A 19,055-nucleotide genomic window follows, 5' to 3' on the forward strand; every position below is an offset into this window, starting at 1 on the left:
TGCAATAACGTTGCTTTTGGATGGATGTGATGCCATGATGGCGCTACCCCAATTTGGAACTTGTGCACGCCCTGGCAGCTTCTTTTGTTACGTTTTCTGTAAACTCTCTTTCTTCTGCAAATGAGCCCAGCTATACAATTATAAGAAAAAGGCCCTGACAGAAAAAGGGAAATACAATTTGGTTCTTACGGAAGTTTTCATCTTTTTCGTTTCTCACATGTCGATAGTGCCTCGAGCCGCCAATGTTGCTACCTCTGCCGGCCGCTGAGAAAATAAAGTGGTATCGACAAAGCAGTAGCGGATGACATAGCTTAATCTGGTCACACATACACTAAGTTTAGTACTCTGTATGATAATCAATATTTGCTAAGAAAATAACTACTTTGCAAATACATTTTGGTCTAATCGCCTTACTTTACCATTCCATACTTTTTTATCCGCCCTCCGCCACTGCCATAGAGGCATTTGCCGGGAAGTGTCGATGACGTAGATCTAGAAGGATCCATGGCCCAGAGAATAAGAAGACGTCGGGTTGATCACACTTACATCTATTCCTCCATGAGCCTACCACGGATGTTAATAATATTTTGGCCTTTTTTGATAGACAGTTTCATATTTAATTTCATATTTGTAATAAAGCTGTCAATTTTACATAGTGTTATTCACATGTATGGAGCTGCCTAGGGTGAGCATAAATTGCTTTCCTGCGTGAATAGGTTAATATTGCCAAGGAAGGTCCATGAAATATTCTCTTGGGAGATGATTCTAACATGCTAAGATTTCAGCACGAGAAAACTGTAGGCCGATTGTATGCGCATTTGCCTTTTCTATTCAATGTTATTGACAGTTTGGACATATGAGAATTTCAATGACTGGATGACAATCGGCTTAGGTGAATAGTCTTCGAGTGCTAACATACAAAAGTTGGACCGGGAACATATGGCCCTAATGGGAAGCAAAATATTATGTAGTCACTTTAGGTGATCTATGACACATCGAGGCTGTATCGGCTCACGCCCTTCTTCTTTTAACCACATGTACGTCGATGCCTCATGGTAAACACCAAATCAAGTTTGAGTTTGGATGGGTAGACCGTGATGGCTTCTACGATATGGTAAAATATATGTGAGATAAGCCATTTTCTAGTAGAAGACCCATCCAAAGGTATAATAGCAAAATTCATGGTACACAACAATACATTTGAGGGTGGGAATGCCACACAATTGGCGCTCTAAAAAATAAAAAATTGACTTTCATCAGTCATCCATAACCTTGAGGAAATTGCAGAAGTGTGCACTTTGTCTACACAAGATACTGAATCAAAAATTCTATCAAATGCGTAGATTCCACATCTTCTTCTGCGCCAGGAGGAGCTTAAATGGTACCAAAGGTTCAAAACCCAATTCATTCTGAAGAAAATTGTAATACAAGATACTTCCATAATGTGGTAAATGACCGTCGAAAGAAACTTATTCATACTCTCAAAGAAGATGAGGGCACTATCGAAGGCCATGAACAGCCTATATCACGAAATATTACTCCGTCCGGTTCAACAGAATTGCCATCAGAGGGCAATTCTTTTGAACCAGAGGGAGTATAAAGTTTTGTTTACGACACCGGAGGAAGGAATCCTCGCATATATCACCTAGGTAACCGATGAGGATAACACCTCTCTTACTGCACCTTTTACGGAGGAAGAAGTAAGAAAGGCAATCTTCCAAATAGAGCATAACTAGACCCCGGTGTAGATGGTTACCCGCTGAGTTTTACCAAAACTTTTGGGGTGTCATTAAGTCGAACCTTCTAGTATTGGTTCAATTTCTTCATGTTGGGCAGCTAGACTTGTTTTTTCTTTATTTTTTTGAGAATATTTTGTTGCCATGATTAATGGCACAAACGGATCCAACAATATAGTTTGATCTGCCTTCTTGATGTTGGCTTCAAAGTGTTTAGAAACACTGTAACTATTAGGTGAATTCAATGGTTTACCATGTGGTTCGACCGACTTAGATGGGGTTGTGATCCTTCACGAGACGTTCCATGAACTACAACAGAAAAATGGATGATATTTAAAATGGGGTTGTGATCCACACTGCGACCACCTCCCATACCGTGCTCTGAGCGCCGCATGTACGTCGAGGTCTAGGTAGCAAGATAGTTTCTCGAGGCAGGCCAAACGATGCCTTGGCTAGATGCCCATCTACCCCACGGTGGCATCTAAACTAGGACCGTGTTCCTTTGTCTGCCATACCGACGCGCGAACTTGCGACCAGGACCTTCCTCCCTTCGAATATGCGGCCGCACCTCGCGTACGCCGCCGGTTCGCCCATGTGGGGGGCGATGGCTTGAGGTTGAGCACGACACTCGGTGTTAAATCATCGAGGCCCATTTGGAGGCCCTATACGTCGAGGTCTACAAGTAGGCACACGAGGAGCTGTAGATGCTGGAGTAGACGCCAGTGGTGAAGGAGGAGGAGCCGGAGCAGCTGTTAGATGAGTGGGCGGGGTGTGAAGATCCCACCCCAGAACACGGGCGGACCGATTGATCACAGTACCGTGGCACGCTTACACATGGAGATGCCACAACTGCTATCGCCATGCATGCGTGTACGAGCCATGATGGCGGACCCACCGGAGGACAAACACTATGTGCCGATGGAGGTGGTGCCTCCACTAACTGAGGAAGAGGCCATCATGCATCATCAAGCTCTCCAAGTAGGAGGAGCTCGCGAAGTGGGAGGGCCTCGACGAGGCCGTCTAACTGTCGGTGAAGCAGGACAGGTCATCGTCGGCACCGCCTGTAGCAGGGCTGCTCCCGTCTGGCCGCCGCTTTAGGTGTTCATCGTCATCGACGGGAACTAGGACTTTTCGGCCAGCACCGCCGACATTATCCAATGTTTTTTCTTTTTTCTAATGTAATGTGGACTTTTGGGACTAGTTAATGTAATTTAAGTTTAACTTTTTTGGGCCTCATGTGATTTTTTGCGGGCGCCCGTTCGGTGAACTGCCACTAGACTCAGGGTTATCCGTGTGCCAATGCAAAGGGGCTGATTTTGATATTTTTGGTTCCCGAAATATGGTAGCCTGGTTGGAGATGCTTTGAGCTCACATGGTGCGGGTAAATAATAAAAAATAGCAACAATCCTTTTTAGGATACTAAAATCATTTGGATCAAATATGTTTAAGTCTTCCGCATATGGGCAAAAATTCCTGATAAAACGAGATTAGGTGCCATACAAAGAGTTTATGATCGTTTTGCTATTTTTTCTAAATTTGCTGCTCTTTCGGATGCATGTGAGCTCAGGGGTATAATTGTACTTCTCTATTGTTTGAGGTCCTACTCTTTACGGCCAATTGCGAATCCACTAGAGAATTTTATACCTCACTCCGTTTTTTATTGCAGTATAAGATTTTCCGTAGCATAAATTAAGAACAGGGCTAGCTCTCCATCGATCGACATCACCCATGATTCGTTCGATCTCCCTTATTTTTCTTTTCTAGGTTTTCCATGTGTATCTAGAATGCCCAATAACAAGATAAGTGTAATAAAAAAAACTAAAGCTCAGTTGCAAGTTGGCACTAGAAAATGAAATAAAAAGAGATTATATAATAATTCAAAATTGGACACGTGTATGCAATTGCACACATATATGTTTGCATATGAAAAAAATTCATATGTACAATTGCATTTACAAAATGCCACCACCAATCAAATACAAAAACGGGTCGATGCAAAACCATCATGATCTATCGAGAGACATCAGTGATACACAAAAACAAACATTCCAAGTGATTCTTCTGATTCAGAAAACCATTTAGTGTAATTATTGACATACGATCGGACCGCACATAAATTGACCGATTAGCAAGATAAATTTCAGAAATAGGCTTCAGGTACAAAATCCGTCAAGAAAATTCTGGACAATAAAAACAGAAAAGGCAAGAAAAATGCCTAAAGCGCTACAAACTAGTTAAGAAATGGGCTGTCTCACTCTAGCAGCGCAATGAAAATAATGAAACACGAACTACAAGGCTAGCCCAAACCAAGCCCACGCATGCAACAAAACAGCCGACACCCCAACAGCTAACAGAGACGAATCTTCAAAAAAAAAAAATTTCTTAACTCTATCTAGAGCTAAGAATTCCCCCCAAAAAAAGATATAGAGCTAAGAAAATCTCTTAACCTAGATAGAGTTAGGAAAACGATAATTAATTAAACATCCAAAATGTCCTTTTTAGGTAACTCCTAGTGACACTTTATTGACTGGCCAGAAGCATTACATCACATATTACAAAAGGCAAAATAAAATCTACGGATCACCATCCCAAACTATATATTCTTTCGACAAATAAATTGACTTCGCTAATTCCTGTGCTACGTCATTTGCTTCCTTTGGACAGTGTTTAAACATAACTTTATGCATTGTGCTTGCCTTGAAAAACAAAATCTCGGGTAACCGGGAGTTTGCAAAAACGATGGGAACTGCTATACGCCGACCTGGTCGGCTCGTGCGGGGTGCCGCACAACCCAGCGACCAGGTGGGGTAGGCTAGGCCTCGGCCCATTAGCCTCAGGTACGGTTTTTTCTCTTTTTTTTTCTTCTTCTTTTTTCCGTTTCTTTTCTATTACTAATATTTTCTTTTTCATAATCTAACATTTTTTCATAAAAATAAAAATTCGAGATTTTTTTGAAATAAAACTCGAACAATTTTTAGATCTGAACATTTTTAAAATTTGAATGGATTTTCAAAATCTGAATAATTTCAAAAAAAATCATAATTTGAATAGTTTTTAAAGCTGTATATTTTTATTGAACAAACCAAATTTCAAATTTGAACATTTTTTGATATGAACAATTTTCAAATTTGAATAGTTTTTAGATACGAACAATTTTTAGATATGAATAATTTTCAAATTTAAACAGTTTTTAGATATGAACAATTTTCAAATTTGAACAATTTTGAGATTTGAACTATTTTCATTTTTTAAAATTACAAATATTTAAAATTATATTTCTTTATCATTTATTTAATTTTAACATTTTAAATCCTACGAGAAAAAAATAGAAAAGAAAAAGGAACATAAATAAAAAACAGAACAAAAAAATAACTACAAAAAAAGAAACGGCCAACAGGCCCGACACCCGAACTGGACCAGCCCGTACCGCACGCGTGCCGACCTGGTCGATGTATACGAAATCCCAAAACGATAACTTAAACATTCAAAAATTTGAGGCACACATTGACACATATAAGGCTGGACGTATGGATCGAATTTTTGGCTCGGCCCGAGTTGAGCTCGGCCCGTGTAAGACATAGCTCGAGTCGAGCCTGTTTTTCCGGACCGTAGCGGGCTAAAAGCTCGTCTGGCTCGGGCCCCGTTAATTAGCTCGTGACATTTGGTTTGAGTGATTTCCGGCCCAAAACGAAACGTGGATGGATGATCGATCAGGTCACGATCTCACACAGGGGCAAAACCTATGCACCGACCAGGTCGGTGGCTACCGGCCACCGCACACCTCCTGGTCGGGTATGGGCCAGCCCCATTTGTGTCTGTTTAGCTTGTAGCAGTTTGTTTTTCCTTTTTCTTTTTTTCTTTTCTGGTTTCTTTTTTCTATTTTTTTTCTTTCTTCTGTTTTCGGTTTTGTTTATATTTTTCAGATTCGAAAATTTCAATTTTTAAAAATTGTTCAAATTCAAAAATGTTCAAATTTGAAAATCGTTCAAAACGACAACCGTTCAAATTCGAAAACCGTTCAAATTTGAAAACCGTTCAAATTTGAAATTTGTTCAAATTCGAAAATTATTCTAATATGAAAATCTGTCAGATTCGAAAATTGTTCAAATATAAATTTTGTTCAAATTCAGAAATGTTCAAATTCGGAAATTGTTCATAGAGTAAAATACATTTTTGTTCAAATTTAAAAATATTCAAATCTGAAAAATGTTCAGATTTTTAAAAACTTATTTCTTTTTAATTTGAAATTTTTAAATTTTGACAAATGTTCAGATTTTAGAAAAATTCTTTTAAAAAAGAAAACAAACAAGAGAAAAGAAAAAAAGAAACAAAAAAGAAAAAAACGGCTTACCTGATGTTGGGCTGCGGCCCAGTTAGTAAGCCGGGGGGGCGCGGGGGGTGTGCGGTGCGTTCCCCCGCACCGACCAGCTCGGCGCATAGGAGCTCCCCACACAAGGACCTGGTAGTCGGTTTGGTTCGTCTCTGCCTCCGCACAGCACAGGCGCCGCGCCGCCGCCCATGAAATCGGCTTCGCCGGCCGCCTAGCTCTCCCCCTCGCGCCCCACCACCTTCTCCGTCCCCAGGAGCACCACCATCCCCTTCACCGCCCGACACTGCTCCCTAGGCCGTGGCTGCTGCAGAAAGGATCTAGTGGCCATGAAGGAGCTCATCATCGGTGTTTCTTCCACGATGTCGAACGCCCACTACGGGATCTCATCGGTGCCAGCATCGTCCGGGTCGCGCCACAAGCACGTTGGTCCCCTCCACTGCTCCACCATCGTCGCCCATGGTCCTCCACCGTTGGGCCCACAGACGCACAGACCACAGACGCACAGCTCGCGAGCCAGCCCGAGCCACACCGAGCTTTCGTCGAGCTTGAGCCGAGCATACTTTTCAAGCTCGTGGAACAAATGAGCCAGCCCGAGCCGAGCCCAATGGGAGCGAGCTAAAAGCAGGCTCGCACCGAGCCGAGCTCGAGCCGGCTCGTGTCCAGCCTTGACATACATGAATTTAAATTTAGTAGTAGCAAATCTTGCACACATCACCATCGATTGGAATTCAGTTACTCAGGTAAAAAGAAGACGCATTTATTTCGTTGGCAACACGTGAAGTAAACACGTACAGGTAGCGAGGAACTACTGAAACAAAACGCTACTACATCGAGTACAAATGTCATCGTGGCGCTAAGTACTTCCCATGGTGAAGTTGAAGTTGCTGCATCCAGTGCGGATTCCGGAGAGCGGGCCACTAAACCCGAACGTACCCTTCTCCAGATCGAACATCAGCAGGTGTCCTTCCATCTGGAAACCCCCGATGATGACCGCAGGCGAGTTGGCCGCCGCCGGCATGGAAGGTTCCATCTCCACGATCGCGAAGCAGACCGTGTGGTCATTCACCTGCACCAGCGAGCTCCCTCCGAAAAGCGTCCAGTTCCGTCCTCCGTCCAGCATGAGGTCGATGTTGGCCACGGCGTAGCCGAGCCGGGTGACCCCGAGCGCGGACGCCTCGTAGCACATGTCGAACGGCGCCATTGGCGGCGCACGGGCGATGCCACTCGTGGCTGCGTCGAACGCGTCGTGGAGCGGGCGGTAGATGTCCGGGCGCAGCGCGGTGTAGGGCGTGACGGTGCTGAAGACGGCGCCGCCCGTGCCGGCGTGGGAGTCGATGTCGAAGGCTCCCGGCGGTGTGGGCACCTTCTGCTCGTTCACGGCGATACCGGTGATCTGGAAGTAGTAGGCGCCGTTGTTGATCTTGGGGTTCCTGAGGAGCGGCAGCTGGTTCTGGAGGATGCCGGCGGAGAGCTCGACCGGCGGCGCCGCGAGGAGCTGGAATGGGCCACCGCCGAAGACGGCCACGCCGTCGCTGCCGCTACCTCAGGGGAGGCAGAGCGCGAACTGTTTCGGCACGCCGAGCCTGTACCCGACCTGCCACGGCAGCGACAGCGGAAGCCGCGAGAGCCCCGCGACGCCGGCTGCTCCCGCTGGGAGCGACGCCAGGAGCTCCCCCGGCGCGCACGACCCCACGGCGCGGAACGACACCGGGAAGAGCGGGTTCTTGCCGTCCGTGGTGTTGGCGGCGAGCGTGATGGTGGTAGCGTCGTCATGGCCGCAGCGCCCGTTTACCGGATTGTACGTGTAGGCGGTGCAGGCTGCCCCCTTGCTACATTCGGTGGTGGGCGTGTAGGGGCAGTTGGGCGGGTGGTTCCAGTTGGCGACCTTGCAGACGCCGATGTCGCACGGGAATGTGCGGTGCGGGGAGGGGCAGTTCGCGAGCCAGAGCAGCGGGCCGGCGAGGTCGAGGAGCAGCGGCACCCCGCCGACCTTGTTGGCGATGGTGTAGAGGGAGGTGGTGGCGTCCTTGCTAACGCGCGCCACGATGGGCTTGTGGTCGTCGGCAGCTGTCGTGCACGCGGACGAGCCCAGCAGCACCGAGACCGCGAGCAGCGCCGCCAGTGCAGCCGAGCTGCGGCGTAGCGGCATGCTCACTGACACGAGCGTGATTTTGCTACACCTTGTCAGTTAAGTCAGTTAACAAGTGCAGTAGTGCCTGCCTAGCTACTGATGCATGGCTTTGATCGGCGCCGATGTGCTTGTTATATAGCAGCAGCAGTAGAGCGCGAGTGATTTGGGATCATGCGTTGGGGCGGTGCCATGCTGACCAACTTGAGCTCGATCGATGGCGATGGTGTGTGGGACGAAACGCTGCTGAATATGATCCAGTTTCCGACGGAATGGCGTCGATCAAGGGCGGCCATGGAAGCGCGGGCGGTGTCAACTTCCAATTAACACTTCGAAGCAGCAGCGCAGGCTCGGCGCCAATTCCCACGGATGGATGAATCCTATAAAGACGCGCGGAAGCCGTGATCTGGACGAAACGATCGTGACAAATACCGAGGATGTCAACGTGCGCTTGTCTCCGGCCTCTGTGGTGAGCGACTATACTGTTCATCGCCGATGCAGTGACCATGACTGAACTCTCGTTCTACCACCAAGTGGAGCACATGGAGGTGAAATAAGATGAAGTTTCTGAAAAAGATAATGTTAGTGTTCATCGTTTATCACCTGTTTTGAAACAAACAGATAGTTATATTGTTGCTGATAGGCCTGGACGAAACAAAGGTCCACGCCCCTCAGTTAATTCAAAAGTATAATATTATTCACTATGCTTTGAGTTGTGCTGAACAGGTGTAGAGAATAATTTTGAACCTGCTACATATACTGAAGTTGTTACATATGTTAACCGTGACAAGTGGATTTCTGCTATACAAGAGGAGATGCAATCGCTTAAGAAAAATACCACATGAGATATTGTGCGGTTTCGTAAATAAAAGAAAGTTGTTTGCTATAAGTGGATCGAGAGAAAGGAAGGTTTATTTTCTAATATGCCTCCAAGGTTAAAGCGGTGTTAGTAGCAAAAAATATTTCAGCCAGATTCTAGGTATTAATTGCAATGATGAACTCTATCCGGTTGTGAAGCATAGTTTCGTTCGTACATTCTTTGGTATATATCGTGGCTATGCATGATCTTGAGTTTGAGAAGTTAGATGTAAAGACTGCTTTTCTGCATGAAGAATTAGAGGAGGAGATATACATGGACCAACCTAAAGTTTTTATTGTACCTGGTAAGGACTAAGGAGAATCTGTTTGCAATTTAAAGAGATCTCTTTATAGTCTGAAAAAGTCTCCAAGACAATGGTATAAAATGTTTGATTTGCTAGCACATGATTTTAAGAGATCAGGTGTTTACATCAATATTGTTAACAAATCACATATGTTCTTTGTATTATATGTTGATGATATGTTGATTGCTTCAAAGAGCAAGAAAGAGACCACTATTTCAAAAGCACAATTAAGTAGTGAATTTGAGACGAAGGATCTTGGTGCTGCTAAGAAAATAGTAGGTATAGAAATTACAAGAGACACAAAATCTAGTGTTTTATTTCTTAGGCAACAGAATTACATTAAGAAAGCTCTTCGCTTTAACATCCATGATGCAAAGCCTGTTAGTACACCTATTGCTTCTCACTTCAACTTGTCAGCATTGCAATGTCTAGTGTTGATGAAGATATTGAGTACATGTTAGGAGTTCCATATTCTCTAATGTTGTTGGTTCCTTGATGCATGCCATGATTTATTCTCGTCCTGACTTATCATATGCTATGAGTTTTATCGATCGATACATGGCTAATCCTGGTAGAGAACATTAGAAAGTTGTTTAGTGCATTTTCAGGTACCTTCGTGGCACAACCAAAGCTTGCTTGAAATTTGGCAAGATCTGTGAGGGATTTGCTTGCTATGTGGACTCGGATTTTGATACCGACTTAGATAAGAGGAGGTCCCTCATAGGTTATTTGTTCACATGTAGTGGATGTGTTGTGAGTTGGAAGGCAATGTTACAACCTGTTGTTGCTCAATCTACGACCGATACAGAATACCTGCTTGGTTGAAGAGTTCGTAAGCATAGCTTTGTGGAGATGATTCTTGCATTAACTTGTTTTGTGACAGTGAAGGTGAGATATACCTTATTAAATATAAAATATTTTATGAAAAGAAAAAAGAATAATGATGTCAAGTACCATCATGTTAGCAACCTTGTTGCACAAGGTAAACTGGATATATGCAAAATAAGTACCCATGGTAATCCGACTGATGATATGATGACAAAGCTAGTTCTTATTGCCAAGTTTGAGCTTTGCTCGAGCTTGGTTGTATAATTATTTAGCCCAAGTGGTTGTTTGCCGCCGAAAGTGTCTTTTTGTTCAGGAGATTGTTGTTGTTAATGCTACAACATAGAATTGGTCTCAAGATAGAGTTTCTTATGTTGCAATCCAAATTTATATAAAAGAGAGGCTAATATCTGATGAGCGGAGCAAGGTCCATCGCCAACATGCTTGGGGCTCATTCAGCCCATATGTAAGCTTATGAGTAGATGTTTTGTTTTAAAATTCAGAAATACAAAACCATTGCACAAAGCATAGTCTCATAATTTTAAGACTAGGAGATGGAGACCAAGTTATTAGATGAAGCTGAAGTTGTACTCTGAAGATACTAGGAACCTCCAAAAGTTTAACCACACACACAATGCACACGTTCTCGCACAATTTCGCATGATTATCCGCTGACTTATGAAGAGCAACAACGATGTGACGCGGCGTTTTGTCGTAGCAAATAAAGTTCAAATTTTATTTTATGAAAACATGCAATAATATCTTCCGAGTAGTTTATTTATATCGATTTGTAACTCGGTCAGTTTTTAGTACGCGCTAAAACGAGTCAATAATTGTGGTTACTAACTCTGATTGGCTATTACTTTGTGGTTACTATTAGTAAGATGCAGTTATACTGTTCACACCCCGCATTTGCAGTGGTTACTAACTCAAATTGTTTCTCTTTCTCATCAACCCTACTGGTTTTTGCTCCTCACACCTTGCATACTTGCCACTATTTGAGAAATCGGTTCCTCATGATACAAGTATATCTAGGACTTGTGCGCGTTTCACATTGAATCGGATCCTCAAGATATATGATAATAATGATGTTTTGAAAATACTGTGCTTTTTGGTGGGCAGAAAATATACATCTTGAAGCACTTGTAATATCAACAAACCTGGAATTCGGTTGTGGAAAAATATTCTAGATGGTCCCTACTAGGATCCTGTTTTGTTGTGCGAAGACGCCTCAACGGAACTATCGAAATGGCCCCGGATGCTTTTAGCACCATTGTAGTGGCAAGTATAAGGACTATTGTCATTGAGTTCTTGACAACTGCAATGTTGATTTATGGCAATGCCACATTTTTGCAGGTTGCTACTATATTCAGTACTCGCATTTCTTGATGTCTTCCAGTATGGAGTACAAACCTGAACTAGTATCTACAAGGACGAAGAAAAGCCTCTATCCGCTGCTTAGAGCTCAAGCAGGTGGTGCACCTCCGCCACATCAAGCCCAATGGAGAGGAGGCACCGTGGAGAGGTGGACGGGTGGTTGGCTAATGGAGAGGTGGAGCAACGATGGGAAGATGAAGAGGAAAGGAGGGAATGGAGTTGTGTTGTGAAACAAAATCGCTTAGATTGGATGGCCTTGAGTATAATTATTATGTGAGCACTAGTGTGAAATTATGAGATGTTATAAATGAAGATTTTGACATGCTTCTCTTTCTATGTGATGATGCTATGCTTAAACGATAGTGGATAACTTTAGACCTACTTCATAATGCAAGAATTAGTGCAGACAAACCATCTCTACATAATAAAATTCCTGACAAGTTGCAAAGCTTGTTCAATGATGGTTTGAAGTTGGTTAATTGTGATTATATTTTATTCCCATCAATATGCTCTTTTCTTGTATATGTGCACTTTTTTTTGTCAAGATATGTATACACACAAGTCGCTCTGCCAGGTCATATTCACCATTAAGTCAAGTATTGAGAACTGGAAGAATAAGTGGCAGCAAGCTTTTGAGTCAAGAGATGGACATCTTGACAACTTTAGTGAGTGCGGTAAAGTTCCTTAGTGTGTGCAATATACATGGTGAGGTTCTTTTTGATAGAGCTATACGGTTCGACAAATTTTTTTGACACTTTTTAGATATTCCTTGTTGTTACATGTATGACATCATGTATGGAAAATTTGGGGTCATTTGGAGATGTTCGAAAAAATCACTTTGCTTAAGCGCGTGTCGTTTCGTCTCTATGAAACCAGCTTTTCTAACAAGGTGATTTTTTTCTACCTTCTCTAAATGACCTCAAATTTCATACAGATGATCTTCTATACATAGATAGATAGATTGTTTCGTTTTTACATTTTTCGAACTTTTTATTTCCCTTTATAATACCCAATTCATTTTCAGGTCAAAACCTCGAAAAACAGCATCATGTATCGCATCATTTTCACCCTAAATTTCAAATTTTGTGAAATTTTTTCCTTTTAGATATTCCTTGTTGTTATAGGTATGGCAACATGTATGCCAAACTTGGTTAGGTATCACAGAAACCAGCTTTTGTAACAAGTTAGGTTTTTTCGACCTTCTCTAAAGGGATTTTTTCTACCTTCTCTAAATGACCTCAAAAATCATACAGACGATATTCTATACAAAGATAGGTAGATTGTTTGGTTTTTACATTTTTTGAACTTTTATTTCCCTTTATAATACCCATTTGATTTTCAGGTCAAAACCTCGAAAGTTAACATAAGTAGACGATGAACCCTCCCAAACTTCAAATACAGAGATAGATAGATTGTTTCGTTTATCATTTTTACCGTGAATAGTAATGGCTACAATAAATCGGTGATGGTTTATCATTTTTTGCGTGAAAAGTAATGGCTACAACAAATCGGTGATGGTTTATCATTTTTTGCGTGAAAATTAATGGCGACAAGAAATCGATGATGGTTTATCATTTTTTGCGTGAAAAATAATGGCTACAACAAATCGGTGATGGTTTATCATTTTTTGCGTGAAAATTAATGGCTACAACAAATCGGTGATGGTTTATCATTTTTTGCGTGAAAAGTAATGGCTACAACAAATCGGTGATGGTTTATCATTTTTTGCGTGAAAAGTAATGCCTAAAAAAGTTTATAATTTTTAGCGCATGAAAAATAATACAGAAAACCTCCCTTTAGCATACTTAGAGGGTGGAAGCTAACCGCCGACAGAGAGAGAGAGGGTGGTGGCCCTGATCAGAGAGAGAGGGGTTATCCTGCCCTTTAGATCATACGATCAACGGTCGGCGGGCACGATCCGCGTGACATGGGCTAGACCAATCAGGGCAATGTTGCACGTCTGTGAGAATTTGTGAAGGGAGATGGTAAAACTGAGTAGTATCAAGAAACCAAGGGCACATGAGTAGTAAACAGACTAAGGGATTCAAATATGAGATTTAAAAAATGGAAAATGCGTGTTTTGTATAATGAACCCATCTTGGCCTACCTCAAACAATTTGCAATACAAATATACGTGAGTGTGAGAATTGTGGCCTCATTTAGACAAAGTATGTTTTGGGGAAAGCTGTTTGATACGTCTCCGACGTATCGATAATTTCTTATGTTCCATGCCACGTTATTGATGATATCTACATGTTTTATGCATACTTTATGTCATTATTATGCGTTTTCCGGAACTAACCTATTGACGAGATGCCGAAGGGCCAGTTCCTGTTTTCTGCTGTTTTTGGTTTCAAAAATCCTAGTAAGGAAATATTCTCGGAATCGGACGAAATCAACACCGAAGATCTTAGAATCCCCGGGAGCTTCCAGAACACCCGAGAACCGTCAGAGAGGGGCCACAGGGGGGCCACACATGGTGGCGGCGCGGCCCAGGAGGGGGGCGCGCCGCCCTAGTGTCTGGTGGCCCCAGACCCCCTCTGACCTTGCCCTTCCGCCTATTTAAAGCCTCTGTCGCGAAAACCCTGACACGTTCGACGAAACCAGAGAAAACCTTCCAGAGCCGCCGCCATCACGAAGCCAAGATCTGGGGGACAGGAGTCTCTGTTCCGGCACGCCGCCGGGACGGGGAAGTGCCCCCGGAAGGCTCCTCCATCGACACCACCGCCATCTTCATCAACGCTGCTGTCTCCCATGAGGAGGGAGTAGTTCTCCATCGAGGCTCGGGGCTGTACCGGTAGCTATGTGGTTAATCTTTCTCCTATGTACTTCAATACAATAATCTCATGAGCTGCCTTACATGATTGAGATTCATATGATGATGCTTGTAATCTAGATGTCATTATGCTAGTCAAGTGGGTTTTACTTATGTGATCTCCGGAGACTCCTTGTCCCACGTGTGTAAAGGTGACATTGTGTGCACCGTGTGGGTATCTTAGGCTATATTTCACAGAATACTTATTCACTGTTATGAATGGCATAGTGAAGTGCTTATTTATATCTCTTTATGATTGCAATGTGTTTTGTATCACAATTTATCTGTGTGCTACTCTAGTGATGTTATTAAAGTAGTTTATTCCTCCTGCACGGTGTAATGGTGACAGTGTGTGCATCGTGTAGTACTTGGCGTAGGCTATGATTGTGATCTCTTGTAGATTATGAAGTTAACTATTGCTATGATGGTATTGATGTGATCTATGCCTCCTTTCGTAGCGTGAAGGTGACAGTGTGCATGCTATGTTAGTACTTGGTTTGGTTATGTTGATCTGTCGTGCACTCTAAGGTTATTTAAATATGAACATCGAATATTGTGGAGCTTGTTAACTCCGGCATTGAGGGTTCGTGTAATCCTACACAGTTAGTGGTGTTCATCATCCAACAAGAGAGTGTAGAGTCTAGCATCTATCTATTTATTCTGTTATGTGATCAATGTTGAGAGTATCCACTAGTGAAAGTATGATCCCTAGGCCTTGTTCCTAAATACTGCTACCGCTGCTTGTTTACTGTTTTACTGCATCTGTACTTCCTACAATATTACCACCATCAACCACACGCCAGCAAGCACTTTTCTGGTGCCGTTACTACTGCTCATATATATTCATACCACCTGTATTTCACTATCTCTTCGCCGAACTAGTGCACCTATTAGGTGTGTTGGGGACACAAGAGACTTCTTGCTTTGTGGTTGCAGGGTTGCATGAGAGGGATATCTTTGACCTCTTCCTCCCTGAGTTCGATAAACCTTGGGTGATCCACTTAAGGGAAACTTGCTGCTGTTCTACAAACCTCTGCTCTTGGAGGCCCAACACTGTCTACAAGAATAGAAGCACCCGTAGACATCAAGCACTTTTCTGGCGCCGTTGCCGGGGAGGAAAGGTAAAAAGCTCTCATACTCCGGTCCCAGGTAAAGTACTTTTCTGGCGCCGTTGTGTGTGTGCTCGAAGCTATTTCCTTTAGATCCTGCAATTGCATCTTTTTATTTCTTGTTTACACTAGTTAGGCATAATGGACAACAATGAGCTTCTTATTCTATTTCCTGATTTAAGACATGGATGGTTTTATGCGAAAATTAAAAAACCTATGGAACTTATTAGTATGAACGCTTTGAACACCATTGTTGCTAATGATATGGAAAATTCTAAGCTTGGGGAAGCTGGTTTTGATGAGCATGATCTTTTTAGTCCACCAAGCATTGAGGAGGAAATTTACTTTGATGATACTTTGCCTCCTATTTATGATGATTATAATTATAGTGGTCTTTTGGTGCCGCCTACTATGGAGGATAAAGTTTATTATGATGATATTATGCCTCCTATATTTGATGATGAGAATAATAATGATAGCTACCTTGTTGAATTTGCTCCCACTACAATTAATAAGAATGACTATGCTTATGTTGGGAGTAGTAATAATTTTATGCATGAGACTCATAATAAGAATGCTTTATGTGATAGTTATATTGTTGAGTTTGTTCATGACGCCACTGAAAATTATTATGAGAGAGGAAAATATGGTTGTAGAAATTTTCATGTTACTAAAATACCTCTCTTTTTGCTGAAAATCTTGAAGCTGCACTTGTTTTATCTTTCTATGCTTGTTGCATTATGCTTCATGAATTTGTTTATTTACAAGATTCCTATGCATAGGAAGCATGTTAGACTTAAATGTGTTTTGAATTTGCTTCTTGATGCTCTCTTTTGCTTCAACTACTATTTCTTGCGAGTGCATCATTAAAACTGCTGAGCCCATCTTAATGGCTATAAAGAAAGAACTTCTTGGGAGATAACCCATGTATTTATGTTACTACAGTACTTTTGTTTTATATTTGTGTCTTGGAAGTTGTTACTACTGTAGCAACCTCTCCTTATCTTAGTTTTGTTGCATTGTTGTGCCAAGTAAAGTCTTTGATAGTAAGGTTCATACTAGATTTGGATTACTGCGCAGAAACAGATTTCTTGCTGTCACGAATCTGGGCCTAATTCTCTGTAGTTAACTCAGAAAATTATGCCAATTTACGTGAATGATCCTCAGATATGTACGCAACTTTCATTCAATTTGAGCATTTTCATCTGAGCAAGTCTGGTGCCTCAATAAAATTCGTCTTTACGAACTGTTCTGTTTTGACAGATTCTGCCTTTTATTTCGTATTGCTTCTTTTGCTATGTTGGATGGATTTCTTTGTTCCATTAACTTCCAGTAGTTTTGGGAAATGTCCAGAAGTGTTAAGAATGATTGTGTCACCTCTGAATATGTGAATTTTTGATTATGCACTAACCCTCTAATTAGTTTGTTTCGAGTTTGGTGTGGAGGAAGTTTTCAAGGGTCAAGAGAGGAGGATGATATACTATGATCAAGAAGAGTGAAGAGTCTAAGCTTGAGGATGCCCCCATGGTTCATCCCTGCATATTTCAAGAAGACTCAAGCATCTAAGCTTGGGGATGCCCAAGGCATCCCCTTCTTCATCGACAAATTATCAGGTTCCTTCTCTTGAAACTATATTTTTATTCGGCCACATCTTATGTACTTTACTTGGAGCGTCTGTGTGCTTTTGTTTTTGTTTTTCTTTGCATAAATGCTTGTGTGGGAGAGAGACACGCTCCGCTGGTTCATATGAACACATGTGTTCTTAGCTTTTATTTTTCATGGCGAAGGTTGAAACTGCTTCGTTAATTGTTATATGGTTGGAAATGGAAAATGCTACATGTAGTAATTGGTAGAATGTCTTGAATAATTTGATATTTGGCAATTGTTGTGCTCATGTTTAAGCTCTTGCATCATATACTTTGCACCCATTAATGAAGAAATACATAGATCTTGCTAAAATTTGGTTTGCATAATTGGTCTCTCTAAGGTCTAGATAATTTTTAGTAAAGAGTTTGAACAACAAGGAAGACGGTGTAGAGTCTTATAATGTTTACAATATGTCTTTTATGTGAGTTTTGCAGCACCGGTTCATCCTTGTGTTTGTTTCAAATAACCTTGCTAGCCTAAACCTTGTATCGAGAGGGAATACTTCTCATGCATCCAAAATCCTTGAGCCAACCACTATGCCATTTGTGTCCACCATACCTACCTACTACATGGTATTTCTCCGCCATTCCAAAGTAAATTGCTTGAGTGCTACCTTTAAAATTTCCATTCTTTACCTTTGCAATATATAGCTCATGGGACAAATAGCTTAAAAACTATTGTGGTATTGAACATGTACTTATGCACTTTATCTCTTATTAAGTTGCTTGTTGTGCGATAACCATGTTCCTGGGGATGCCATCAACTACTTTTTGTTGAATATCATGTGAGTTGCTATGCATGTCCGTCTTGTCTGAAGTAAGGGAGATTTACCACTCATTTATTGGTTAGAGCATGCATATTGTTAGAGAAGAACATTGGGCCGCTAACTAAAGCCATGAATCATGGTGGAAGTTTCAGTTTTGGACATATATCCTCAATCTCATATGAGAACATTAATTGTTGCTACATGCTTATGCATTAAAGAGGAATCCATTATCTGTTGTCTATGTTGTCCCGGTATGGATGTCTAAGTTGAGAATAATCAAAAGCGAGAAATCCAAATGCGAGCTTTCTCCTTAGACCTTTGTACAGGCGGCATGGAGGTACCCCTTTGTGACACTTGGTTAAAACATGTGTATTGGGATAATCCCGGTAATCCGAGCTAATTAGGACAAGGTGCGGGCACTATTAGTATACTATGCATGAGGCTTGCAACTTGTAAGATATAATTTACATGATACATATGCTTTATTACTACCGTTGACAAAATTGTTTCTTGTTTTCAAAACCAAAGCTCTAGCACAAATATAGCAATCAATGCTTCCCTCTGCGAAGGGCCTTTCTTTTACTTTTATGTTGAGTCAGTTCACCTATTTCTCTCCACCTCAAGAAGCAAACACTTGTGTGAACTGTGCATTGATTCCTACATACTTGCATATTGCACTTGTTATATTACTCTATGTTGACAATTATCCATGAGATATACATGTTACAAGTTGAAAGCAACCGCTGAAACTTAATCTTCCTTTGTGTTGCTTCAATACCTTTACTTTGATTTATTGCTTTATGAGTTAACTCTTATGCAAGACTTATTGATGCTTGTCTTGAAGTACTATTCATGAAAAGTCTTTGCTTTATGATTCATTTGTTTACTCATGTCATTACCATTGTTTTGATCGCTGCATTCATTACATGTGTTTACAATAGTATGATCAAGGGTATGATGGCATGTCACTCCGGAAATTATCTTTGTTATCGTTTACCTGCTCGGGACGAGCAGCTAAACTTGGGGATGCTGATACGTCTCCGACGTATCGATAATTTCTTATGTTCCATGCCACATTATTGATGATATCTACATGTTTTATGCATACTTTATGTCATTATTATGCGTTTTCCGGAACTAACCTATTGACGAGATGCCG

General features: G+C 41.9%; 2 protein-coding genes across 2 annotated transcripts; both read right to left on the reverse strand.

Moving 5' to 3' along the window:
• Positions 1 to 6,807: 6,807 nt before the first annotated feature.
• Positions 6,808 to 8,252, reverse strand: LOC127297076 (chitinase CLP-like). Its single transcript, XM_051327329.2, has one exon. It carries the CDS (start codon positions 8,213 to 8,215, stop codon positions 7,610 to 7,612), a length of 606 nt encoding a protein of 201 aa, XP_051183289.1. The 5' UTR covers positions 8,216 to 8,252; the 3' UTR covers positions 6,808 to 7,609.
• On the reverse strand, positions 6,920 to 7,267 carry LOC127348020 (chitinase CLP-like). Its single transcript, XM_051374138.1, has one exon. The coding sequence runs from the start codon at positions 7,265 to 7,267 to the stop codon at positions 6,920 to 6,922; it is 348 nt and encodes a 115-aa protein (XP_051230098.1).
• Positions 8,253 to 19,055: the final 10,803 nt, after the last annotated feature.

This window comes from Lolium perenne, chromosome 4 (assembly GCF_019359855.2).
Source record: "Lolium perenne isolate Kyuss_39 chromosome 4, Kyuss_2.0, whole genome shotgun sequence".
Lineage (NCBI taxonomy): Eukaryota > Viridiplantae > Streptophyta > Magnoliopsida > Poales > Poaceae > Lolium > Lolium perenne.

What these genes read in the sequence shown, in the direction of transcription:
- LOC127348020 (XM_051374138.1), bottom strand. Translation starts at nt 7,267, where the DNA reads ATGGCGCCGTTCGACATGTGCTACGAGGCGTCCGCGCTCGGGGTCACC.
- LOC127297076 (XM_051327329.2), bottom strand. Translation starts at nt 8,215, where the DNA reads ATGCCGCTACGCCGCAGCTCGGCTGCACTGGCGGCGCTGCTCGCGGTC.